Source organism: Bufo gargarizans, chromosome 7, assembly GCF_014858855.1.
Source record: "Bufo gargarizans isolate SCDJY-AF-19 chromosome 7, ASM1485885v1, whole genome shotgun sequence".
Classification (NCBI taxonomy): Eukaryota; Metazoa; Chordata; class Amphibia; order Anura; family Bufonidae; genus Bufo; species Bufo gargarizans.
This window is the reverse complement of record NC_058086.1, coordinates 199,467,986-199,495,966: the sequence shown is the minus strand read 5'-3', so window position 1 is coordinate 199,495,966 and position 27,981 is coordinate 199,467,986. Positions and strand designations below refer to the sequence as shown.

Below are 27,981 nucleotides of genomic sequence, written 5' to 3'. Positions count from 1 at the left end.
GTACAGTGTCAAATGCTTTGGAGAAGTCCAGATACATGACATCCATTGATTCGCCGCTGTCAAGTCTAGAACTTACCTTCTCATAGAAACTGATTAAATTAGTTTGACCTGACCGATCCCTCATAAAGCCATGCTGATATGGCGTTATTTGCTTATTTCCGTTGAGATGCTCTAACATAGCATCTCTCAGAAAACCTTCAAACAGTTTACCCACAACAGATGTTAAACTTACCGGCCTATAGTTTTCGGGCTCTGTTTTTGGACCTTTTTGAATATTGGCACCACATTTGCCATGCGCCAATCCTGTGGGACATTCCCTGTCAGTATAGAGTCCGCAAATATAAGAAATAAGGGTCTGGCTATGACATTAAATAATTCCCTTAGGATACGAGGGTGTATGACATCCGGTCCTGGCGATTTGTCTATTTTAAGTCGCTGATGTACTTCTTCCTCGGTCAGACAGGACACTTTTAATGGGGAATTTATTTTTACATTCAGCATGTCATCTGACAGTTTATTTTCCTCAGTGAATACATTGGAGAGAAAAATATTTAACAGCTTTACTTTCTCCTCATCGCTCTCTGCGACTCCCCCCCTCATTACTCTTTAAAGGGCTGACGCCTTCAGATTTATACTTTTTAACATTTATCCTTTATTTTTTTCTAAAACATGTTAATTGTAAGGCTAAAAACATAAGAACCCAGCCTTACGTATGGATTTGCAATTAAAAACAATAATCAACAAGTCTGGAATAAGGTAGGCATGCTCCACACATTTTATTGGATCTTGTGAATCCCCAGTCATTGGCATTTTACAGCGATTTCTTAGGATAAGGACATATGTGTGGGGTAAATGTTGCAGATTTTCCACAACAGAAGTGCATGCAGAAAATCAGCAGCATTTCCAGCAGCAGTTAAAGGGATTTTCCAGGATTTTAATATTGATGACCTAGCCTCAGGATAGGTCATCAATATGAGATCAGTGAGGGTCTGACACCTGGCACTCCCACCAATCAGCTGGTTGAAGGGTAGGCCATGCTCCATGAGCGCAGCCTTCCCTTCATTGTTTACCTGCTCGCCAATTCCATATGGCAGTAGTGAGCAGGTGTAATTGCAAGCCATCACATTCATTTCAAAAGGGATGACTCGTTCTGTGGAGGCTCGGAGAGCGGCCTTCTCTTCAACCGGATGATCCCGGTCCTGGGTGTCAGATCCTCGTAAATCTGATATTGATGCGCTATCAATATTAAAATCCTGGAAAACCCCTTTAAGTAGAAGAGATTTCCACTGTGTGGACATTTTTTTACAACAAAATGGACACAACTTGACATGCGATACAGATTTTAATTCCGCAGCATGTAACTTTACATGGCAGATAACAGTTGTGGATGTACCCACATCATAACAAATCCCCCATGTCTGAACATAGCTGTGGGCTCCCTGATGAAGTCAGATATCATCAACCTAGGCAGTGCCCCAAATTTCACACAAGTCATAAAAGTATGATGATGATGGTGGTGGTCTGAAATCAAGGTTATCAAAAAGAGACCAAAGACCCTGGGCTGTGTGTACCCGTGGCAAAGACCATCATGGCAATGGGTCATGCTAGTTTTACGCTTGAAAATAGGCTACACACACACACGACTTTTCTTTGACACGTGTCACACAGCCGTTTTCAGAACCATTGCAGTCTATGGGGCATGGCTGTGGTTTTTTTTTGGACCCCAGAGTGAACCCGTCTAATGACCATTAAAAACAGGTACACTAGTTCAATGTGGCCTTTTAGGGGATAAAAAATAAAAATCACCTCATCCTCTTGCACATGCAGAGGCAGTCGCTCCTCTCTTGAATGAAGGATCTGTGCTCAGCGTGATGTCACGACTCGATCATACTAGAAACATAGCACAGGTCCTTCACAACCATGAGGAGCAACTGCCTCTGTACATGCAAGTGGATGAGGCGAGTGTTTTTTTTTTGCACCTCAGGTGCATCTCACTCCAGCGCAGGGAGATCAAGCCTGGTGAATAGAGGCGGCTGTTTTTTTTTCACTGTCATGTACATGTAGCCTTACTTTTATTTTATACAGAAAGTGGTTTCTGGGCTATGCAATTTCAGAAAATTCTGCTTTTCTGCTCACTCTGCCAAATTCTCAAACTATTCACAAAAACTATCCAATTTTCTGTGTTACCTTATCTTTTTCATACAGAAATGTCTTCACACAGTTACCACGAGTAAAGAAGTGAACTTTATGCAGAAATGTATTTAAAATATCCACAGAGCAGTAAGATCTTCTTTCCCTTGTAGCTTGAAAAAGGTAATAACAGACTCAAATATTAGCGTCTTGGACAAGTGAAGAGTCTATTGATGTGTAGAATGGCGGAATTTACTTCAATGGGGAAAATGGAGCTGGCACCAGAAGTAAGTTTCTCTGTGAGTCGAGGAATCTCGCACTTTCTCTTACTGAAAAAAAGGCAGAATAAGTTTTTCAGCATGTATGGAATAAAACACTAGATTCCAGCTCTGAATAATGTAGCTGCTCTTGAACAGAGGAAAGATAGCGTCTAAGGGCCCTTTCACACAACTGTATTGCAGTCCGCAATCTGCAGGGGGAACGGAGGCATGGTGCGGAAGCACTACAAAGCACTTCTGTGGGCCTTAGAGTCTGTGCCTCCGCACAGATGTGTCATTTCTTTTGCAAAATATTGTGGATCGCAGACCCATTCAAGTCAATGGGTCCACACCGCAATACAAGATTCATACAGATAGAGCTCATTCACACAACCGTGTGTGCACCAATACATGACGCTGTGGTCCAGATTTATCAAACTGGTTTTGTTTTTATTTTGGAGTAAATTGTGACGTCATGTTACTTGTAAGACAAATGTATCAATAGTCTGTGACAGGTCAAAGTTTTTTTTTTGGTGCCTTCAGTAATCCAGCCTTTTGTGGGCATTCCTATGGAGCATGTTGCTTTTTGACTGTTGCTTAGGTAAGAAAAGTTATAAACTCAGGGATGGACATACAATATGTGCCCCAGTTTTAACTGTATACAACACTTCTGCATGTAGACACACCGTGTATCCTAATGGATGAGTCTCATGTCTATGAATACAGTAAGCGAGTAAGGCTACTTTCACACTAGCGTTTTTTGCGGATCCGTCATTGATCTGCAAAAAACGCTTCCGTTACAATAATACAACGGCATGCATCCATCATGAACGGATCCGGTTGTATTATGTCCTCTATAGTCATGACGGATCCGTCTTGGACACCATTGAAAGTTAATGGGGGACAGATCCCTTTTCTATTGTGCCAGAGAAAACGGATCAGTCCCCATTGCCTTACATTGTGTGCCAGGACGGATCCGTTTGTCTCCGCTTTGTCAGGCGGACAGCAAAACTCTGCAGGCTGCATTTTGGTGTCTGCCTCTATAGCGGAATGGAGACTGATCAGAGGCAAACTGACAGAGTTTATCTACTACACTGCCTACAAAAATCAACAGGAATATTCTGCTGAGGAGAGATAGCTTTCATGCCCCTCAGATTTTTGAAAATATCCCTGAAAGCTAAATGATGAGAAGAATTTGTAGTGATAAAACTGACTACTTAAGGAATATGGAAAAAATGATTGACAAGCTTACAGCTAGAGGGTGCACTAAAGAAATAGTGGAGAAAGTTGGGATGGAAGGGTACCACATGGATCATGACTCCCCGATTGCCCCTAAAGGCATTGCAAGGGAGAAAAAGGGTGGTAAGTTACTATTCACATCATACAATCCCCATTACAATCTAATTAGGAAGATTATTCTTAAACTGAGGGCTACTTCAACAAGATCCACAATTCGGGCAGTAGTTTGTTGAGAAACCATGTTTTGTGTTCAGGAAGGGTAAGTCCCGGGCAAATCAATTAAATTATGGCAGACATTTGCCAGGTCACACACCAAGACAGAGGTTTTTGAAGACAGAAAAGAAGAGCAATTTTCCATGTCTTTCTTGTGGTAAAAGGCATCAGTCAGCAGATTTGTACCTATGACACTGGCTGACCTGTTACATGTGCACTTGGCAGATGAAGACATCTGTGTTGGTCCCATGTTCATGTGTGTCCTCATTGCTGAGAAAGAGATAATTACTGTTACCGGTAATTCGTTTTTCCAATAGCCTCCACAACGGGTGTCCCCGCCCCCAGGACAGGAAACAACGTAGAAGCGGAAGATTCAAAAGGTCTCCTCCCCCTTACCTATTCAGTCAATAAAAGAGGACACGGAAATGATGCAAGGAAGAATATGTATTAACAACAAAGGATAATTACATCATTATAGCAAACAACAAAAGAGAAATATAACAGGGTGGGAAATCCCAGTGCCGTTGTGGAGGCTATTGGAAAAACCAATAGAGTAAACATGCCTAGGCAGGGACTGCAGCTGAAAGTACTCTGCGACCAAAGGACAATCCTGGTTTCTATTAACGTTCAATCTGTAATGGTTAAAGAAAGTCATAGGGCTGGCCCATGTGGCCACCCTACAAATCTGATCCAACGAGACTGATGCGGCTTCGGCCCATGAGGAGGATACTGCTCTGGTGGAATGAGCCCTAATACCCTCGGGAGGTTGAAGATCCTTCTGTAAATAGGCAGATCTGATCAGTGCTTTTTATCCATCTTGCTATAGTTTGCTTACTGGCCGCACAACCTTTGTTGGGGCCTTGGAACTGGAGAAACCACTGGTCAGAACAGTCTGAAGGAAGTAGTGTTGTTGAGGTAGCAAAGTACGCGTTCCTCACATCCAAGCTATGATACCTTTCCTCCTTCTCAGAGGATGGTAAAGGGCAGAAGGAAGGCAGCGAGACTTCCTGCTCGCAATGGAATCTAGAAACAACCTTGGGGAGGAAGGCTGGACAGTCTCAGGATTATACGATCGTCCAGAATTACTAAATATGGAGATTTGCAGGAAAAGGCCTGGATTTCCCCGATTCTACTAGCAGTTGTTATTGCAGTAAAAAAAAAAAAAAACACTGTTTTGAGCGCGAGTAGTTTTAGAGGGATTTCGTCAATTGGTTCAAACAGAGGATACATCAGAACCAAAAGAACTAGGTTGAGATCCCAGGGCGCAACAGTAGGACGAGATATGGGGACACTTCTCATAGCACCTTTCAGAAAGCGCTTGACCAATGGGGATTCTGACAATTTAATGTCCAAGAATGCACTTAAGGCCAAAATCTGTACCTTAAGAGTTGCCGGTGTAAGGCCTTTATCAAGTCCTGCCTGAAGAAACTGCAAAATTTGAAGAAGTCCCCAGGGGAAATTATGTTACCTGAGAAGGACAGAAAGGCATTCCAGGTCTTCAGGTAGATCTTCAACGTTATGGGCTTCCGACTGAGCAGGAGAGTGGTAATCATCGCATCTGAGAGACCTTTTTTTCTTTAGGGCCCAGCGTTCAGTCTCCAGGCCGTCAGGCTTAGTTGATTGACACTCGGATGATGCACTGGCCCCTGGTGTAGGAGATCGGCGTCGATGGGAGAGTCCAGAAGGTTCCTGAGGAAAGTCTGAGCAGTAGGGGGGGGACCATGACCTTCTTGGCCAGTAGGGGGCTATGAAAATTACCTTGGCCCCCTCCTCCTCCACCTTCATCAGAGCTTTGGGGATCAAATTGAAGGGGGGGGGGGGGGGGAGGTGTAAAGAAGACATCTGGGCCACGGCCTGGACAGAGCATCTACCCACAGTGGTTGATCCCCCTGGGAGAGGAAGCAAAATTGTTTGGTCCATTTGTTGACCCTTGTGGCAAACAGGTCTAATTCCGGAGTCTCCCACCTGAGGCATAATTGACTAAATATATGAGGATTCAGGGACCATTATCCTTCTCTTAAGGTTTGGCGACTGAGGAAGTCGGCCAACGTATTGTCCTCCCCTCTGACATGTATAGCTGTTTAGTGATGTAAGATTTTTCTCTGCCCAGCAGAAGATCTTTGTGGCTACTGCCACTAGGGAGCGACTCCTGGTTCTCCCCTGTTTGTTCAAATAGGCAACTGCTGTAGTGTTGTCCGAAAATACTTTTATACTTTTTGGCGATGAGGGAGTGTGAAGGGAGACAATAACGTTGTAAATGGCTGAGAGTTCTTTTAGTTCTTTTAGATTGGAGGAGGCATGCTCCATATCTGTTCTCCAGGTGCCTTGGACCACTTTTCCGTCTGAATGACCCCCCCAACCTGTACTGCTGGTATCACAATCATCTGTTCCCCTTGCCGCCAGAAAACCCCTGTCTGAAGGTGCTTCCGAATTCTCCACCACTTTAAGTATTTTTTTTACTGACCTTGGAATGAACACCCGTTTTTCTAGGGCAGAGGCGGCGCCGTCCCAGGGAGGATAGAAGGAACACCTGTAGAGTTCTTGTGTAGAACTGGGCCCACCTGACCGACAGGATTGTCGATGTTAGAAGCCCCAGGATGGTCATGATGTTCCGTGTTGATGTTATATTCCGGCTGCAAAACTGGGTAATTTTCAGGAGCAGATCGTTTTGTTTTTCCTGAGGAAGAAATGACATTAATAGATGAGAATCCAGAAGGATTCAAGTCCGATTTTTTTAAATGTATAATTGACCCGAGAGTGGTGAAACACTTCTGGACTTCTGCCAGGTGGGACTGGAGGACTTCCACAGATGGTGAAGCTACCACGAAATCGTCGAGATATGGTACGATCTGAATGCCCCTTAGGTGGTGGGTCTTGGTGACTTCTGCCATTATTTTGGAGAATACCCTTGGGGCTGAAGAGAACCTGAATGGGAGGGCTTCAAACTGGAAATGAATTTTTAGGAAGACAGCAATTCTGAGGAACCGTTGATGGAAATTGGAACGTGATAATAGGCGTCCTGCAGATCTATGGTCGCCATGAAGCTATCCTGTGGAAGAATGTTTATTGCAGATTTTATTGATTCCATCTTGAAGCGTTTGTATATGATGGATCTGTTTAGACATTTTAAGTTTATTATCAGACAGTATGACCCGTTTGGCTTTTGGACAAAAAAAAAAAACGGGAGAATAGAAGCCTTTGCCTTGTTCTTCTTTCGGGACTGGACAAATCATGTTTTTTTGAATTACAGATAAAATCTCTGACTCCAGACAGGCCTGTTTTTCTTTCCTGAGGCAGCTTCTTGTTGACCTAGGAAGCGGTCCGGAGGAAAGGAACGAAACTCCAACCTCAGGCCTTGTTTTAAGGTCTGTACCACCCACGGCGAGGCTCCTAAATCTTCCCAGATGGAAGCGAAATGCCTTAGTCTGCTCCCCACTTAGCATCTGGCATCATTGCTTTGAGCTTGAGGAGCTCTAGCGGTTGAAAATAAATTCTCTACCCCTACCTTTAGAGGGCTGTCATCTCTTTGACCCTTCCTTCTTCTTAGGGTCCATTTTGGATCTTTTTTGATTCTGAAAGGAACGCTTCTGATGAAAGTAGCGATTTTCCATTGGAAAACCTTTTTTCTTATCCGCAGCCTTATCCAAGATGTCGTACAGGGTGGAGCCAAATAATCTGTCACCCTCACATGGTATAGAACATAAACCGTTTTTTGAGCTCGCATTTCCTGACCATGTTTGGAGCCAGATTGCCCTTCTGGTGGCATTAGACAGGGCTGACGATCTGGCGGAGAGTCTGACCAAGTCCACCGAGGCATTAGCCAGGAAATTGGACGCTTTAAGAGTTGGCAAGGACGCAAGGATTTTTTCTCACGGTGTACCCGCCGCCAGATGGTCTTCCAGTTGGTTTAGCCAAACAAAGCGTTCTCGCTGTGCATGTAGATGCTATACCTGGCCAGTAACATTGCTGTGTTCGTTTCCCACGATTTTTTCAACAGGCTTTCACACTTTTTATCCATGGGGTCTCTAAGGAGACCAGTATCCTCAAAGAGCAGAGAGGTTCTCTTTGAGATTCGGGCCACCGGCGCATCCTGAGTCGGACTCTTAGAAGGGGTATTTACGTTTAAAGGAGTTGGTGATGGCCGATCTTTTCTCAGGATCCTTCCATTCTCTTAAAGCGCTTATTTCAATATGGTTGTGAATAGGAAAGGTTCTCTTCTTTCTTTCTCCTAACCCCTGGAACATTTGATCCTATATAGAATGTGGCTCCTTCACCTCCTCAATATTCATAGTTGCTCTAATAGTCTTTAAGAGCCCGTCCGTCTCCTCTGGCAGAAACAGAGGTTTCCCTGAGCCATCATCAGAGGAGGAGGAGGAGGAGTCAGATTCGGAGAAGAATTCCCCTTCGTCTAAGTCAAAAGCCGTATCTGAGGTCAGGGATCTTTGCGAGGTAGATGGCCTTGGAGATAGAGGCATTCTTGAGTCCACGGCAGCACTAACTTCTTTTATCATGGATCTTTTATCATCGAGGAAGGACGGAGATTTGTCAGTAGCAATTTTTTCTGTGACTTTGGGGCACAGCGCTTTTTTAGACTTAGAGGAGAGGGTTTTTCTGCATATGGCAAATTTTTGGTGCATTAGGTCTCCACCAGTCAGCTTTTGGATCGAGGTCTCTCTGGCCTAAAGAATCAAAAAAGGGGATTACACTTAAAAGGGCCAACTAAAAACTTTGAAAGAGGCCAAGACCCATCACTGGTGGTGGATAAGAAACATTATAAGCACCCTGTGAGCGCAGACTATAAAAAAAAAAAAAGGATGCAGGCAGCAACCATATCTCTCCTCTGGGAGGAGGCTTACCGGGCTGAGGCAGAGGGATCCACATGCTTTTTGGCGGTGTCCATGTCTCCCGGGGCCAGCATGCGGTCAGCACAAAGCAAGGAGGACGTCTGTGGATTCCTCCATTGAAATTTGAATGCCGCTCCGCCCACCCGCGAGATTCTCTTGCCCAAGGAGAATCTCACCTGATGACGTCACATGCCGGATCCCGTGATAGTTCCCGCTCAGAGAACTGCTGCACGCACCCGGGGAAGCCTGCAAGCAGGGCTTACTCCCAGAAACGGGAAAGGGAGGCTATGCGTCCCCGGGGGACCCATTCGCTGCTCCAGCCCTCCCACATAAACGTGGGGAAGGACCCCCAAGAAGGAGGCAAGGCTGGGCGACATAGCAAGAGTTTTTCGGACACTCCAGTCGTTGTTTCCTGTCCTCGGGATACGCGTGGAAGCCTCTCCTGAATAGGTAAGGGGGAGGAGGCCTTTAAAATCTTCCGCTTTACGTTGTTTTCCTGTCCTGGGGGCCTCAAACTGATTTGCGGACAATAATAGGACATTCAATACTTTTTTGCGGAACAGCCTTGCGGACAAATGGAAATGGAAGGCACACGGAGTAACTTCTGCATTTTCTACAGCACCATTGAAGTGAAAAAACGGAACGGAAGCGGAAAGAAAATACAATCGTGTGCATGAGCCCTTAGGGTCCATTCACACGTCAGAATTTTATTTTCCATATTTCGTTTAGTTTTTTGTGGATCCGTGTTTCCGCAAAAACCTTCCGTTTTCACCAACTGTACATCCTCATCCGTTCTGTTTTTCCGCAAAAAAAGGAATATATGTTGGTAGGGTACTTAAAAAAAATTATATTTCCTGGAAACAGCTCCGCAATTGTGGATGACATTGATGCATTTCGCATGTCATCCGCATTTTCGCAGACCTATTGACTACAATGGGACCATGGACCGCATTTTGCGGACAATAGTAGGACAAGCTCAATTTTTTTGCATATCCGCATAACAGAACAGAACAGATGCATTTTTTGCGGGACCATTGAAATGAATGGGTCCGCATTCTTTTCCGCAAATTTTCAGAACTGATGTGGATTACAAAATACTGACGTGTGAATGGACCCTTATCCTGCTGCTCGCTGTGCTCCCAATACCCCCAAATACTATCCTGAAGGAAAATGAGTGCCCCCATACTAATAGTGCTCCTCATAGTCCCACCAATAGTAATTCCCTTCTAGAATGCCATCATTAGTAATACTGCCCCCAACAGTGATAATGCTCCCCAAGAGTGCCCCCATAAGTAGAAGAGCCCTCCAGTATTAATAATACTCTCACAGAGCCCCCAGTACAAATAAGGCCCCCTATTGTTCCCCCAGTGGTAATAAAGCTCTCTACAGACCCCTCAGTAGTGCTCTACAGACCCCTCAGTAGTGCTCTACAGACCCCATAGTGCTCTTAGTAGAAATAAGGCGGATCTATAAGTCCCTCCCTCAGTAGTAATAAGAATGCCAACACAATAGCACTATTTCCCTTTTCCGCCATAGAGTCCCATGTAAATATCACACCATCTCTCCAGCCCCCTCCAATATACAGTCACATGTAAATAACATCCCTCTCTACCTACAGCCCCCTCCAAAATACAGTCCAATGTAAATAACATCACTTCCTCCCCAGCCGCCTCAACATGCAAACATCACCCCCTCAACATTCAGTCCAATGTAAATAACATCACTCCCTCCCAAAGCTGCCTCCAACATACAGTCCCATGTAAATAGCATAATCCCCTCCCATAGCCGCCTTCAACATACAGTCCCATGTAAATAACATCACCCTGCCCAGCCCCCTCCAACATACAGTCCCATATAAATAACATCACTCCCTGCTACAGCCACCTCCAACACACAGTTCCATGTAAATAACATCCCTCCCTTCCACCTTAACATACAGTCCCAGTTAAATAACCACAACTCCCAGCATTGCTCTGCCTCTTCCTTCACTTACCTCTCCTTATGTAGCAGACACCACCACAGATTATTCTCCTCTTCGCTGCCGTCCTCTCCTGGACTGGTCACATGATGGTGACATCATCGCAGGTCCTTCTCAACCACTGCCTGTTTTGCTGGTCACATGACCTGTGATGTTATCACAGGTCCTTCAGCTCTTCCAGTGCATTAGATTCAATTGTATTGCCATCCTCAGGATGGCAATACAGTTGTATCTAGCAGGCAGGCAGGACATTCGGGGCCTGGGACAAAACATCAGAGGCCCAGGCCCCAAATGTTTTAACCTAGCAACGCCCCTAGGAAACGGTAAAGATGGTTAGACCAGAGTGGCCTGTCTGTAAACAGATATCTTTTCAGCACAGGGACATGACCATCTTGATAAGCTGAAGCTCTTTATTTAGATGCCAAAAACCACTTATGGACAATGCATTTCAGACTCCTTTTCAAGTCCAGTTCCTGCCTGGCTGTTTGGAAAAAGACTGGCTGATCTGTCATCCAGACTGGAGCACATTGAACAGCAGACTCCTAGGCAAGCTCCGTCCAGTCTTCTTCCAGACAATCAGCTTCTGCAGGCAGAACTGAACCTGAAAAAGGAGTCCTGGTGCTCCAAAACGCATTGTCCATAAGAGGTTTTATCATCATCTAAAGAGCTTTATTTTATCAAATTGGATGTGTTCCTGTGCCGTAAAGGCGCTCCCAGTGTAAATGAATGGAGGCCTTTGATAGATGGGACCTCCATCAGCGTATAAACACCAGCCACCGGCTCCCATGCATTTACCCATAGCCATACATGTCACTGTCACTTTGATATTACTAATGCAGTGTTGGTGTTAAAGGGCATGATTGAGGTTTCCTAGGATTGTATCCTACCCCTGGGTGTCTTACACCACTTTTCAGGGCAATTGTGCACTTTCAAGTCGAACCTGAAAAGTATGAGAAAATTCACTCTTATTCAGCTTTCCTGACTGATCTTTTGTGTGGTACAATTAGGGTTGGGCGATTAATTAAATTAATTTAACTAATTTACCATTTTAGTGTGTTTAAATATATAAATATCATGATATTGAATTTTTTATTTTAGCAAAGGCTGTGTAGTATCTTCAGTACCTACTACAGGCAGCAGGGACTGAAGGACCTGTGATGATGTCACCATCATGTGATCAGTGCAGGAGGGGGTGGAGCTCAGCATTGTAGGGGAGAAGTGGTGGGGAAGGACCTGAGATGTCATGTGACATGAGGGGGCGGAGCTTTGTGTGGAGGAGAAAAAATTGGAGAAGTGATGGATTTAGTGAGCGAGCCAGGGAATACTGATTGTTGTAGTTCTCTCCTCCTATATCTCCTTCCTGTAATGTGCAATAGTAAACTATTGGAAGCAGCGGGGAAAGGAATTAAATATCACAAGTAGGTGCCGAATTTGGTGAGTAAAGCCATCATTCACATTGTAGATTTGTAGTGTACTTTTGCTGATGCTGTTATATAGATTATGGTTTCCATTCTGTCACTGTCCTGGTTATGATGTCTCTCTTTTGTGGAGTGTGAGGTCCTCCTTTTTGGGGTTATAAAAAGTGGCCACCCTGACTATAGCTGGTCTAGTTGGGCTTTTCTTTTTTCTTTTTTAGTTAATTATCAATAATCGTCCATATTGTTGAAATAATCAGGATTTTTTTCCTCCAAAATCTCCTTAAGGCCTCTTTCACACGGGCGTCATTTTTTTTGCCCGGATAAGAGCCGGGTGCGTTGCGGGAAAATGCGTGATTTTTTCTGCGCAAGTGCAAAACATTGTCATGCGTTGCACTCGCGTGAGAAAAATCGCGCATGTTTGGTACCCAAACCCGAACTTCTTCATAGAAGTTCGGGCTTGGGATTGATGTTCTGAAGATTGTATTATTTTCCCTTATAACATGGTTATAAGGGAAAATAATAGCATTCTGAATACAGACTGCATAGTAAACCAGCGCTAGAGGGGTTAAAAAAAAAAAAAAAAAAAAAATTTAACTCACCTTAGTCCACTTGCTCGCGAAGCTGGCATCTCCTTGTGTCTCCGCTGCTGATGAACAGGACCTGGGGTGAGCTGCTCCATTAAATACAGGTTAAGGACCTTCGATGACGTCACTCCGGTCATCACATGGTGCGTCACATGATCTTTTACCATGGTGATTCACCATGGTAAAAGATCATGTGATGACCGGAGTGACGTCATCGAAGGTCCTTAAGCTCTATTTAAGGGAGTAGCTCACCCCAGGTCCTGTTCATCAGCAGCGGAGACACAAGGAGATGCCGGGCTTCGCGAGCAAGTGGACTAAGGTGAGTTAAATTTTTTTTAAATGTTTTTTAACCCCTCTAGCGCTGGTTTACTATGCATTCTGTATTCAGAATGCTATTATTTTCCCTTATAACCATGTTATAAGGGAAAATAATAATGATCGGGTCTCCATCCCGATGGTCTCCTAGCAACCATGCGTGCAAATCGCACGGCATCCGTACTTGCTTGCGGATGCCATCCGATTTTCACACACCCCATTCATTTCTATGGGGCCTGCGTCACGTCAAAATCGGAAAATATAGAGCATGCTGCGATTTCAACTGAACGCACAAGTGATGCGTTAAAAACATCGCTCATGTGCACAGCCCCATAGAAATGAATGGGTCAGGATTTAGTGCGGGTGCCATACGTTCGCCGCACGGATCGCACCCGCACGGAAAACTCGCCCGTGTGAAAGGGGCCTAATACTTATTTAACATCCAATTCACACACAGCTTTGCACACATTACTGCTGTACAATATATCCTCTTTAGGCCTTGCACAGAAAGTATCAAGTATATCTGACCCATACAAGAAGACTTTTAATATACTTTTCCAAATGTAAACTAGCCAATAAACCCACAAGATAGAAATCTACATATTTCATAAAGGAATTCATTTACCTGCTGCCACTACCCTGGCATGTTCATGAGCCAAATGCCTTCCTGCCGCCCGATTGTCAGCATTCTCATTCCACCACAAAACATGGACTGGGTACAAACAAAGTACACTTGTTGAATCAGGTAGTAAACAGCATATTTCACAGGTTTTTTTTTTAACAATTATTCATATGAACAAGTAAAAATAGTTCTAAGAAGAACTATCAGACTGAATTAACAGAATCACGTACTTTATGTAATAGTACCCACATAATATAGACAGGAAGAAATTTGCTGTAAGACATGGTAGACACATGTCTATGGACGGAGAACTGGAAGTGGTGGTCACAGGCTAAGAGGGCACACTGAAGCTGCCAGCTAAAAGTCGCTGTAAGCACCTTCATTTTTAGAGATTGAGGCAGGAACTGGTAATAGGCTGCTAATACATACAGTATGTACTAATAAGTAGTCCATTATTTAGTTTACTGCTGCTGTGACTGGAACATGGCATCTGCTAGTATAATGGTAGATTGTAGAATTTGAATAACAGTATCACAACTCTGTTCTCTTTGATGGGCCTAGATGTCCACAGAAAAGCATTGCACTTAGTGTGATTTGTGATGCTCTTATTGAGTCACTCATCCTTCATCACTCTCTGGTCGAAGTGAATGTTCTTAGAAAGTCAAGTGAGGCTTGAGTTTGCTGTACTAAAACCCTATCATACTGTCATCCTAATTCTACACCTACTATTATCATTACATCTTATCCTTACAGCAGTAGTAAAATAACAATGGATTAAAGCGGTTGTCCGGGCTTTTTATATTGATTACCTATCTTCAGGATAGATCATCAATATCAGATCGTCGCACCCCCGCAGATCAACTGTTTGAGGAGTCAGCACACGAGCTTCGCCTCATACAGCTGATCGTCTGGAGTGCCAGGTGTGGACCCCCACCGATCTGATATTGATGACCTATCCTGAGGATAGGTCATCAATATTAAAAAGCCTGGACAACCCCTTTAACCATGTATACAGGCTTTTTCTCTCTGCTGACTGCTACAGAACAATATGTTCACTGTTCCTATTGTTCTTGTGCTGTTACTTCCCTCTGGTCATTATCCTGTATTGTGACACCACTACATGCAGAGATATGACTGTTTATTATATTTGTATTGTGATTTTATTGTGTTTACCATCCCGGTTTTATGACTTTGCGGTGGTGGGACTGAGTATCGTCCCTTTGCATGTTCAGGAACACAAGTTTTGGGGGCATTTACATGACTATTTTCTTTCCGCATCTGATCCACTTTTTGGGGATCGGTTGTGGACCCATTCATTTCAATGGGATCACAACAGATGCGGACAGCACACCGTGTGCTGTCCCCATCTGTATGTCCATTCCACGGCCCGACAATTAAAACAGAATATGTCCTATTCTTGTCCATTTTGCAGATAAGAATAGGCATCTCTAACAAAGGGTGGGACGTGTGGAAGAGGAAAATGCAGGGCACAGAAAAATGGATATGGTCTTGTGAATGCCCCCTTAGTTTATAGATGAACCTGGGAACTGGTGTTTGAGGTGGCACAACTGATCTTCTGCCTCATAAAAGACTAAGGCCCCCTGCAGACGAGCTTGAGCGGAATAGGTCCAGATGCTTTCAGTGAGAAATGCACGATTTCGCAAGCAAGTCCATTCAGTTTTGTCTGCGATAGCGTTCAGTTGTTTCATTTTTTCCACGCAGGTGCAATGCGATTTAATGCATTTTGCACACGCGTGATAAAAAACTGAATGTTTACAAACATCTCTTAGCAACCATCAGTGAAAAAATGCATCGCATCCGCACTTGCTTGCGGATGCGATTTTGACGCAGCCCCAGTCACTTCTATGGGGCCAGCGTTGCATGAAAAATCGCAGAATATAAAACATGCTGCGATTTTCACGCAGTGCACAAGTGATGAGTCATGTACACAGCCCCATTGAAATGAATGGGTCCAGATTCCGTGCGGGCACAATGCATTCGCCTCATGCATTGCACCCACGCGGAATACTCACTCGTGTGAAAGGGGCCTAACAGTGCTATAAATTTTGCCCTCAGGAATAGATGGGCCCTGCTGTTTAACTGGAGGAAGGTAGGGCACAGGTAATACCACATTTGTAATGCAGTGACTACTAATACACTTTCTTCTCCTGGGTAGACTCCTATGACTAATGGAAGGAAGCTATGCTATGACAGCTGAAACAGATGGGGGATATTGTGACCCCTGCTATAAATATTTCAGGGAGTACAGCTGCACCAGCACAGAGGCATGGCTGTGCTGCGTCTACCGTGCAGGGGGAGGTGAGACTGCAAGTCATGTCTCAGATCAAATTCACAAATCTCATTACCGTGTGTTTTTACAAAAAAAAAAACATCCATAGACCTGTTTGCTAGCAAATATCACAAGTGTGCAAACATACAGAAAATGCATAGATTTTTTTTCTGTTTCTTTTCTGTGACATCAAGCATTTTGTGCCTGAAAATCCATTACTGAATATAGACTTGCCACTGTGGTAGTGTAGGCCAAAAAGACTTAATACAGTAAAAATAACCAAAACGTTCTGCCCATACAATTGTGCCCATGGGTAATACCAGCTATAATAGCTTCCAGTAACAGTTCTAACAGCATTCAGTGTTATTGGCAATCACATTAGTGCCAATTTAATGTGCCAGCTGCATATTAGTGCCTAGGGTTGGATGACCACCACTTAGGATGACATGATCCCCTCCTCATCATGACTGGTATGAAGTGCGAGAACATATCTATAGAAAATTACCTTGGTTAAGTAATCCATATTCAGTGTTAAAAACACCAACAAGTTTTGTGTATCCAGTATTAACATGAGTAGAGATGGCAGCTCGAAATGATTCGCCCCAAACTGCTGGTCCTCCAGGCTTAAACTGGAAGGAGACCAGCTCATAGACCCCTAACATAATAATAAAAAAAAAAGAATTTACATGCGTTGTACTTGATAGGAGAATATAGCACTGCTTGTGAGCAGGGTTCAGTTTTAATTGTCTGGGTTACTGTTTTTAGCACTATTGTGAACCTGTAGGACTGAAGGACTGCTTTCATGGATAGGCTAGATTTGGCCCTCATTAGGATTGTTTAGTATACTGCACCTTCATGAAGTAGTTCACCGTTAACCCTTTGAGGACCATAAGATTACCGTCATCAATATAAAAATAATTATATTTTTTTCCATTTAAGAATGTATTTGAACAATAAATAAAACCATTTCCACACTGGTGTCATTTTTGGGGGAGGAGTTATGACACGGGACAAATGTGACTATTTAGGTTACTTTTAATGGAAGGCCAAAAGAAGCAAAATTTTTTTGTTACGGCAACTGAAGTTCGTACACTTCAGTTGCTGTAACTAAGCTATTTCATGAAATAACTGGCAAAAAGCTAGATCCATTTGTTGATAAGAACTTATATTTTGACTCAAACAAAAAAAATAAAAAGTATTTTAAGTTCTTAATCAGACGATACAGGCAATTAAAAAAATGGGACAAATACGTCCCTTGGTCCTCAAAGGGTTAAGGTCCCTTTAGACAGGAGAATTCAGCAGGCAATTGTTAGGAAGATAGCATTCCTTCCGACAATCGCCTGCTTGTCAGTGACGGAGACCACTGCATGTACATGGAGCAATCTCCTCCACAGTATGGGGAGGAGCAATCACTAATGCAATCGCTCATCTCCATACAGAATCATTATTTGCCAGCAGAAGACCGTGTTTAGACAGCACAAATCTGCCGCCAGCAAACAACGATTTAGGCAACTGCACAAACGAGTATATTACTCGACAAACGAGTGTTTTGCTGTTTCATTGGGTAATTGGTGACACCTTTACACCACCAGATAATCGCTAAGAAGCGTTCCTATGAATGCTCATTAGAGCATCTGACTGGTCAATAGATCCACTATGGTTATGTTCAGCACATGCACCCAGAGCTTTCCCAGTGCATATGTTACTGCACTCTGAACATGCCCACACAGCTGAGCAAAAATTCTGAAAATTTTACATATTACTAATCCAAAAGTACCTATAAAAATTTTTTAAAAAAAATTCCCTCTCAGGCTGCTGTAGATACGGTAGAAATTAAGGTTAGGCTGGAGTTTTGATGCAGTCAAAGCCTTAGTGCAGCCAGAAATGCCATTTCTAAACTGCATATTATCTCTGACCATGCCAATGACACAGAAACTGCAACATAATCCCCTTCCTCCCATTTCCTCTCCTCTACGTCTCCTGTAAAGGTGACCATACCATACACCTTCAACAGCTGTTGGCCAAAAGCTTGTTCGGTTGGCAGCTATTCCTCCCTACTCCCCCATACACAGGGATATTTAGTTTGGCTGAGCATACATGTGTATTCAATGGGTAGAAGAGAGTAGGCCGCTGCACCACTGACCTCAAGCAGGAACAAAAGAATCTGGCTTGATGAAGTTCAACATGCCGAATCCATTCAGGAGTCCACCATTAAAATAAGATAGTTGGCAGGGAGAGAGGGACTACCATCTGACAGAAGGTGAAGATTACACTGTCTGCTAATAAGATATACTACAAAACCATGTATTCACATAAACTGCTAAATTTAAAGGGGTTCTCTGAGAATTAAGAGCATGAAAATACTTAAATATTACTTTATTATAAATATATCCCCAAATACCTTTCATTAGTTATAATGGCTTGTTTTGTCTAGGGAGCAATCATCAGGAGAGATAAAATGTCCGCTGTCCTATTAGTGCACACAAAACCTGTCCTAATAACACAGGAGAACAAGTTACTTCACAACACCGAGGTAAAGAGCTGACTCATCCTCCTCTCCTACTTGTCAGGGATTATGAGCCTGAATACGGCTGATAAGGTCTTCAGCTGAATCTCTGTAGAAATGGAGTTCAAGAGGAGACATGGAGTAGAGAGGACAAACAGGATAGACTGTGACAATAGAGACTGCAAACAAGAGATGCTGCTCATCAGCCACATCCTTACCTCCTCTCTGTACTTCATGTCCCCTCATGAACTCCATTTCTAAAGAGATTCAGCTAAAGATCTTATCATGTGTATTCAGGACAAGTAGGAGAGTAGGATGAGGCAGCTCTTTAGATGGCGGCCATTTTATTTCTCCTGATGATTGCTCCCTAGAAAAAACAAGTCATTATAACTAATGAAAGGTATTTGGGAATATATTTATAATAAAGCAATATTTAAGTATTTTCATTTTCTTAATTCCCAGAGAACCCCGTTAATCAACATCACATAATAATGACATATACACTTTAAAATCTCAGGGGTCAACCCTGTATAGACAAGGCAGGTATACATTTCTTTAGTCACAAAAGAAACAAATTAGAACACTTTATGTGGTTTTCCCATATCAACATAGTATATGCCACAAATATCGGATAGTAGTGGGTTCCAGTGGTGGGATCATACCCATGTCCAGAACAGTGCCTCTGAAGTGAAGTAGAGCACATTGTGTATGCGCAGTGACCTCTCCGTTCACTGCAGAGGAAGTTCATTCGCTGTTTCTAGAGTTAATGGACAGTGGCCACACATTCGCGTTGTGCTCTCCTTCACTTTGGGAAGGGAGTGACCCCTTTAAACACTAGAAGAGCTTATTAAAAACTGGATTGAAATAGAGGAAAAGGGAACCGTCGAGTCATATTATTTTAGGAGTTTGAAAAGCATCATAATAGGATTTAAGCAATGCATGTACTAACCCTCTTTTTCTGGTTTCTGAAGTTTACACCATGGTACCAAGTAAGCAATCTCATTGTCCTGTTTGTCCATCATGGGCAGTGCTTTCAAAATGTAATTTTCCTGCCACAGCTTGTCTTGAGCTAGCTTGGAGCGTACAGCTGATCGATGTGCAAAGCTGTCTGTAAAAGAAGAGAAAGAGAAAGAGAGAGAATGACACACTATAAATTAGCACAAGTTTTAAGTTTGTTGAAAGATAGTGACCACTTAAATGGAGTGGTTGCAAGTACTCATTTCTTCCAAGTAGTTGCACTCCTGGACCATACTCCTACTTGTGGTAGTAAGTAATGTGTGACGTGCATGGGTGGGGTATAGGCAGAGTAGGCTGTGGCAGCGGGTAACCTTCCAGATACCCACCCCAGCACAGCAAGACAAGCAAAATCCAAAATTCACTTCAACCCAACTCTGGTGAAACCTTAACAGCCGGTTCAGACCTGAGCGTTTTACAGCGCATTCCTACGCGCTGTAAAACGCTCAACAGGCAAGAACCAATGATTCCCTATGGGAATGGTTCTCACCTGACCGTTTTACAGCGTGTACGATCGTGCTGTAAAACGCCCGACGCCCCAAGAAGTACAGGAGCTTCTTGTCGCTCGTTCGCGTACATAGACTTCCGGGAACGCGCGACAATGGCCGTTCGCTTGTTCCGGAGCCGCGATTGTAAACGCGCATACAATCGCGCATAAAGAGCGCTCCATCCCGAACGCTCAGGTCTGAACCCAGCCTAAGGCTCTTTACACTGCTCAACTGAACAGACGGTTCTTGGGAAGGAAGCATTCCTACCCAAGAAACGCCGGCTCGTCAGTGAAGGAGACTGCTGCATTTACATGTAATCTTCTCCACAGTATGGGGACGAGTGATTGCAAATGCCATCTCTCATCCCCATACAAAATCATTAATTTCCGGCAGCGTAGCAAGATTAGACAGCTTGATCTGCTGCCAGCAAACGATAATTTAGGTGACCTCATGAAAGTTTCAATTACCCAATGAACGAGCATTTTGCTCATTCATCGTGCGATTGGAGGCACCTTTACACCGGCAGGTCATCACTAAAGAGCGTTCCTACTAAAGCTTGTTAGTGATGATCTGCCTGATGTTTAGGCAGTGTAAAAGAGTTTATCTAGGTGTAAGTACTGCTCAGACAATATTCATGCCAATATTGACTGTTCATTCGCATCAGTCTGTGTCATTCTAAGGGGTAACCACACTTACATGTAACTAATCAGAACAAATGAAGCAAATGTGGTGCAGCAAGGGCAATTTTAATCTTCTCTTACACCATTATGGTAACAGAAAAAAGACTTACGGTGCTCTTATCCAGAGAGGTAGAAACTTCAAACATGTGGAGGAGGTTTTTCCATCAGAACATAACAGACACACCATACAACGAACAGTTAACGCCATCTCAAAGATGCCAACCAGACATGATTAATTAAGTATCTTTCAAAAAGAATGGAAATGTTTTTTGCCATAAAAGAGGAAAACTCTTGGAATCTGTTAAAATTACTGTAGATATGTGTCATTAATTTGTCTTGCAAGATAGTTAAAGGAGTTTTCTGAGATCTTTATACTGATGACATATCCTCTGGAGGGGATCCAACACCCTGAAACTATGCCGATCAGCTGTTTGGGGAGGCATCGGCACTAGCATTTGTGCCACAGCCTTATCTCTGCTTTCCCTAGGCCATGTCACGTCACATTCAACGGTCACATGGCCTAGATGCAATTCAGCCCCATTGAAGAAGTGAATGGGGCTGAGCTGCAATACCAATCACGGCCACTGTACAATGTATGTAGCTGTGCTCTGTAAGCAGCGAGAAAGCCGCGGCGCTACTGCGAGTGCTGGTGTCTTCTCAAACAGCTGATTCGGCGGTGGTCCTGGATGCTGGACACCCACCAATCAGATACTGATGGCTTATGCAGAGGATAGGTCATCAGTAAAAATATCTCTGAAAACCTTTTTAAATCTTAAGTTATATAGATATTGTAAGGAGGGCCAATGCTAGTAACCCCTTCTTGATGAGCCAAAGAGTATAAAGATGATCAAGAAACAACATCAAGTCTAGTTAGCATCATACCGTATTTCCATATGTGGAACACCTTATTCAGTCCACCTAATTCATACGTCCAAAAGCCAACCAGCTCAGAATGCGCTGTACGCAGATGAAAATTCTCCTTTGAGAGCTGCATGAATGCATTCATCATAGAGGGCTTGATAGAATACGTGCGAAATTCATATAAAGTAGTGTCATTTTGACGGGGGCCTGTGGCAAATGTAGCCTTTGCCTAAAGAAGGACAAATTATATAATTTGTGAGCTCAAGAAAATCTTAAAAGGGGTTGTCTCATTAAGTTAACTTATCCCCTATCCACGGCATATGGGGTAAGAGCCTGATTAGTGGGGGCCTGCCAATCATGAGAACAGGGGCCTATGCTCCTCCACTTGAATAGAGCGACAGTTACAGCATGTATGTTCACTGCTGGCCCATTCAACTCCATGGCACTACATTTAACAGAAAAGCTATGGGATAAGCTGCCTTAAATGGGACAACCCCTAGACACTTACCAACATTGGTCTAATATTCATCACATAAATAATATCCAAAGTGCTATTTTTTAATACCAATTGGAAATATCCAGCAAGTGTCAGCATATAAGGTCTGCAGAGAAAGGACAGATGTTTTCCGAGACAGTTGAAGATAATGTTACTACTGTACTTTTAGTACTTGTCCAACCGACAAACCCTACTCTACTGATCTAAAGTTTGCCTTTGAGTAGCACGTTATATAGGGTACTAATAAGAAGAGGGAGAGGTATTCCGTCTCCATGCTTCAGCAGGGAAAGGTCATGCTCTCTGTTAAGCTTCAACCAGAACACCTGATGCTTTTGTACCTGACCTTAGTTGAAGAATACTGAAGTCACTGGCCCAGATTCACTAAGTGTTTACTCAGAGCTGACTGCCATCAGATAGGGCAGAGGCCTGATTATGTTACCACATCAAGACCCAGATCACACTATTAGGCCTCATGCACACAACAGTTGTTTTTCTCGGCCTCCGTTCCGTTTTTTTTTTTTTGCGGATAGGATAGGGACCCATTCATTTCAATGGGTCAGCAAAAAAAAAAAAAATGCTGATAGTTCATCCGTTTTTGTTCCGCATCCGTTGTCCGTGTTTTCCTTCAACAGAAATAGTGCATGTCCTACTTTTTTCACAATTGCAGACAAGGATAGGCATTTATTACAAGGGATCTGTGGAAAAAAACGGATCCTCCCCCCCAAAAAAAAACGGATGCCGCATCCGTTTTTTTGGGCGGACGCACAATTTGCGGACGCAAAAAACAACTGTCGTGTGCATGAGGCCTTACAGGGACTGTATAACTGTGGGAATCCTGTAATCCGCGTGACTAACACTGGCCATACACTTTAAATAGCTGTCGGCAGACAGCTCTCTCCTGACTCCCACATACACATGAATGCTAGACTGAAGCAGAGTGGAGTAATTGAACATTTACAGACGACGACTGAGCAGACAATGACTGAAAAGGAACCGTTCATTCCCCATAACTGCCTGCTGCATTTACATTCAGCAGACACCTCCACTGTATGGGGATAAGCGATGGCTATTGCGATTACTTGTCCTCATACAGATAAAGGGCTCATGTACACGATCATATCCATTTTGCTTTCTGCAAAACACGGATCCACAAAAAATACGGATGATGTCGGTGTGAAATCCGTATTGCATCAGTTGTTTTTTTTTTTGCGGATCTATTGTAACAATGCCTATCATTGTCCGCAAAACACACAAGAAAACTACACGTTCTATCTTTTTTGTGGAATGGCCATGTTGACATACGTAAACGGAATGCACATACAGTCATTTCCTTTATTTTGCGGACCCATTGAAGTGAATGGTTCCGCATATTGGCTGCAAAAAATAAAAAATAAAAAATATGGTCATGTGCATGAACCTTAATTGTTTCTGGATGGTCTTCTACCCAGAAACGAAAATTTTGGTATCTCCGTAAATTATTATTTGCTTGTTTATCAGGTGATTGGTAGCACTTTTAGGCTACTTTCACACTTGCGGCAGTGTGATCCGGCGGGCAGTTCCGTCGTCAGATCCGCCGATCTGCATGTGATAGAAAGCATTTGTGAGACGCATCCGGATGAGGATCCGTCTCACAAATATATTGCAAGAACGAATCCATCTCTCCGCTTGTCATGCGGACAGACGGATCAGTCTTGTATCTTTTTTCACATTTATACCGGTCTGCGCATTCAGGCAAGTCTTCAGTTTTTTTTCACCGGAGATAAAACCGTAGCATGCTACGGTTTTATCTTTTGCCTGATCAGTCCAAATGACTGAACTGAAGACATCCTGAACGGATTGCTCTCCATTCAGAATGCATGGGGATATGCCTGATCAGTTCTTTTCCGGTATTGAGCCCCTGTGACGGAACTCTATGCCAGAAAAGAAAAACGCTTGTGTGAAAGTGCCCTTACAAGGGCAAATATCGTATAAATGCTTGTTGTTAATCAGTCAGATAACAGTCCCATGCAAAGGACTCTAAGCCCCTGTTAGACACCTCTGGTGTCAGATTATAAATGAGAACAAAATGATTGGGAATGCTGAAATCCAACTACCTTTCTTTTTCCAGACGTCGTGGAGAGAGTCAGGGCCACCATGTACAGCGACACCCGTCACCAACCACCTTGTATCTGCACTTGTAGATAGTGTAGAACAGCTCTAGGGCATGCGCAGTAGCCTTTGAGCTGTTCTACACAGCTAGGACAGCTACTACCAGCATGAGAGAATGAATTACAGGTCCATGGCTTGCTCAATCCCCCTGGACCTATAATACAAATCTCATATAGTGTTTGCTTTAAACTGTATTAACTTGGCCAGTGGAAGGTGGGCGGAGGAGTTTATGGAATAGGCTTCATTTCAACTATGGGGCATATCAACGTGGGTAGGAGAGAGGACGCTGTGCAGCTTAAAGGGAACCTGTCACCGGGATTTTGGGTATAGAGCTGAGGACACGGTTTGCTAGATGGCCGCTAGCACATCCGCAATACCCAGTCCCCATAGCTCTGTGTGCTTTCATTGTGTAAAACAAAACGATTTGATACATATGCAAATTAATGATGCGTCCTGTACGTGAGATGAGTCAGAGACTGGACTCATCTCAGGTTAATTTTCATATGTATCAAATCAGTTTTTTTGTACAATAAAAGCACACAGAGCTATAGGGACTGGGTATTGCGGATGTGCTAGCGGCCATCTAGCAACCCATGTCCTCAGCTCTATACACAAAATCCCGGTGACAGGTTCCCTTTAAATGCTCCCAAAATAGGAGCTGGCTGTCTGTGGGTAGAGTAGCACCTACAGGTACCAATTAAATATGGCATCTAATGTTCCGACCACACTGCGCGGCTGCGATGCAGCTGATCCACGTCTGAGTACCCCATGGGCCGCAGCTGGCTCTTGTTAGCCTAACAAGACCACACTGTTTAGTCGGTCTGCATTGCTAATGGACGCGGGCACCTTCAATGCCACACAGCTATTCACAAAGCAGACCAACGAGTGTGGTCTTCATGGGTTAACAAGAGCCAGCTGTGGTCCGTATGGCCACGCGGTACTTGACCACAGTGAAATTGCAACACAACTGCGCCATGTGGTTGTACCCTTAATCTTTTTAAAGGGGTTGTCCGGTTTTACTAATGATAGGATCGGTCATCAATATCAGATTGTCGGGGGTCCGACACTTGGCACTCCTGCAGATCAGTTATATGAAGAGACGGGGCGTGCAGTGTGCCGTTTCCTGTCTCTTCCTGTCCGCTGCGGTCTATGGTATTTGCCCCCCGCCGATCTAATATTGATGACCTATCCTGAGGAGAACCCCATTAAGGCCTCAGGCACATAACGTGTCCGTTTTGGGGTCCTCAAACTGTGGATCCGCAAAAAATGGTTACCGGTTGTGTGTGCCCTACACTTTCTCGTTCCCCAGGTCCCACACTATTGTAGAAATGCCTATACTTGTCTGCAAAACGGACAAGAATAGGACATGTTCTATTTTTTTGCGGGTCCGCGAAATGGACATACGGATGCAACTTTTGCGCCCCGACTGAAATGAGCAGGTCCGCATCCGATCAGTAAATAATGCAGATTGGATGCAGACAAAGTGATATGAAGCATATTCCCTCATCGTAACACAAGCACTGGTATTTCCATATTCTAATCGCTGCTATAAAAGGTATTTATGATGACGGTTTTAATACTGCATAGATGCAGATAATGTGCCTGGTCTGTGAACAGTCTGTCTGTCCATATGAGATCATCATGTTGTAGCCCTTTGACATCATTATGTAACCAGATCTTTCATGGGAATGATCCCCACCAAGGGTCACAACTTTAAAGGCACGGTCCAGCTTTATCAAGTGATGTCCCCTCCTCCAATCAGCTGCTTGGGTGTAGATCCATCGGCGCTACTGTGTAGTGGAGGGAGTTTGTCACTGAAGTCACTTGACATGCCAGTAAAGAGCGCTGTCCTCTACACCAGGGATCAGCAACCTTCGGCACTCCATCTGCTGTGAAACTACAACTCCCAGCATGCACATTTAAACTATTGTTCTTGCAACTTCCATTGAAATGAAAGGAGGATTCTGGTAGTTGTAGTTTCAGAACAGCTGGAGTGCCAGAGGTTGCTGATCCCCACTCTACACGGTTGGTGCTGGATGTCAAACCCCTGATGATCAACTAGTGATGGCCTATCCTGAGGAGAGGTCATCACTTAAAGGGAACCTGTCACCTCTCCAAACCATCCCAAGCCGCCAGCAGTACCTGCGTGTAGCCAGCAGCGTGTTTCTGATGACGCCTTTCTTCCTGAAGGCAGATGCAGCAAAAGTACTGAAAACGTTCTTTTATCCCCTGCCCGGCGCTTCTCCACACATGCTTGAAGTCAAGGAGGCAGCGGCCTCACGGTAACCACGCCCCCTTCCCTGCCTTTTCGCTGTGACTAACAGCCGGCTGTTCGGCAAAGGCAGCCGAACTATCGTGCATAAGCGCTGTCAGTCCCAGCGAAGGGGCAGGAAGGGGGCGTGGTTACCGCAAGGCCGCTGCCTCCTTGACTTCAAGCATGTGTGGAGAAGCGCCGGGCAGGGGATAAAAGAACGTTTTCAGTACTTTTGCTGCATCTGCCTTCAGGAAGAAAGGCATCATCAGAAACACGCTGCTGGCGGCTTGGGATGGTTTGGAGAGGTGACAGGTTCCCTTCAATAAAAGTTAGGCAATCCCTTTAAGCTCATGCGCTCTACCTGCAGCCATTCATTTATATATCATATAGGCCTGTGATAACTAACCTCCGGCGCTCCAGCTGTGGTAAAACTACGACTCCCAAGATGCAGACTTGCTTGGCTGCTCTCAGAACTCCATAGAAATGAATAGAGCATGCTGGGAGTTGTAGTTTCACCACAGCTGGAGGTTACTGATATAGGCTATCTACAGCTTTTCATTTGTGCACAAATAGGGGCTTCATTCACTTGAATTGGACATCAAGCAGGGCAGCTAGGAAAAGTACAGTATGGTACAAACAGCTGATCAGCAGGACCCCCACCTTAGGCTAGTTTCACACTAGCGTTCGGCTGTCCGCTCGTGAGCTCCGTTTGAAGGGGCTCACGAGCGGACCCGAACACTTCCGTCCAGCCCTGATGCAGTCTGAATGGATGCGGATCCGCTCAGACTGCATCAGTCTGGCGGCGTTCAGCCTCCGCTCCGCTCAGCAGGCGGACACCTGAACGCTGCTTGCAGCGTTCGGGTGTCCGCCTGGCCGTGCGGAGGCGTGCGGATCCGTCCAGACTTACAATATGGCTCAATCTTCAAGCGGATCCGTCCCCCATTGACTTTCAATGTAAAAGTCTGGACGGATCCGCTCAGGCTAATTTCACACTTTGCATTATATTGGCAAAAAAAAGCTGACGGATCCGTTCTGAACGGAGCCTCCGTCTGCATTAATATAATCGGATCCGTTCAGAACAGATCCAATCGAACGCTAGTGTGAAAGTAGCCTTATACTGATGACCTATCCTATACGGCCAGGATTCTGCAAGCCGTTATGGAAGCCAAAATCAGGAGTGGATCATAAAAGCAGAGAAAGTATAAAGGACACTTCTGGTTTTGGTCATCAATTTTACAACCTGGATTACTCCTTTAAAACAGACATTTTATAAGCTGGTGCTACTGTATAACTTTGCATTTTATGACAATAGACACTTTATATAAAACTGGACAGCCCCTTTAAAAGTGGCTACAAACCAGAGCTCTGCTGACATCTGCATAAAGCATATAGTGTGCACATGAGCTTACCAGAGTACTTCTCGTCCCCTCACTCCACACAGATGACACAGGTAGTTTCCCCTTTAAGAGCAAGGTCCGTAGTGAGCACATATCTTGATCGTCTTATTCCCCTGGGGATACAGAAAGGTAGAAGTCACTTCTATTATCTATGGCAGTGACACTATGTGACAAGGCCCAGGTCACTCTGCCTCAAGGTCTGCGAGCTCTATAAACGTGCAGCAGAGCATGAGCTTCACACCACACC

The 27,981-nt window shown here is 44.2% G+C and overlaps 1 protein-coding gene across 1 annotated transcript; it reads right to left on the bottom strand.

The window, feature by feature from the left end:
- Window positions 1–747: 747 nt before the first annotated feature.
- Window positions 748–27,981, bottom strand: LOC122943205 (protein NipSnap homolog 3A-like). Its single transcript, XM_044300771.1, has 6 exons — window positions 27,747–27,981; window positions 21,461–21,668; window positions 19,346–19,504; window positions 16,396–16,545; window positions 13,604–13,690; window positions 748–2,459 (listed from the first exon to the last, which is right to left on the bottom strand). The coding sequence occupies exons 1-6, from the start codon at window positions 27,825–27,827 to the stop codon at window positions 2,383–2,385; spliced, it is 762 nt and encodes a 253-aa protein (XP_044156706.1). The 5' UTR covers window positions 27,828–27,981; the 3' UTR covers window positions 748–2,382.

Excerpts from the sequence above, each read along its gene's own strand:
- LOC122943205 (XM_044300771.1), bottom strand. The coding sequence starts at position 27,827 with ATGTGCTCACTACGGACCTTGCTCTTAAAGGGGAAACTACCTGTGTCA. Across the intron at positions 19,505-21,460 it reads GTTCCACATATGGAAATACG|ACAGCTTTGCACATCGATCA; the intron begins GTATGATGCTAA and ends CTTCTTTTACAG. Across the intron at positions 16,546-19,345 it reads TCAGAAACCAGAAAAAGAGG|GGGTCTATGAGCTGGTCTCC; the intron begins GTTAGTACATGC and ends TTATTATGTTAG.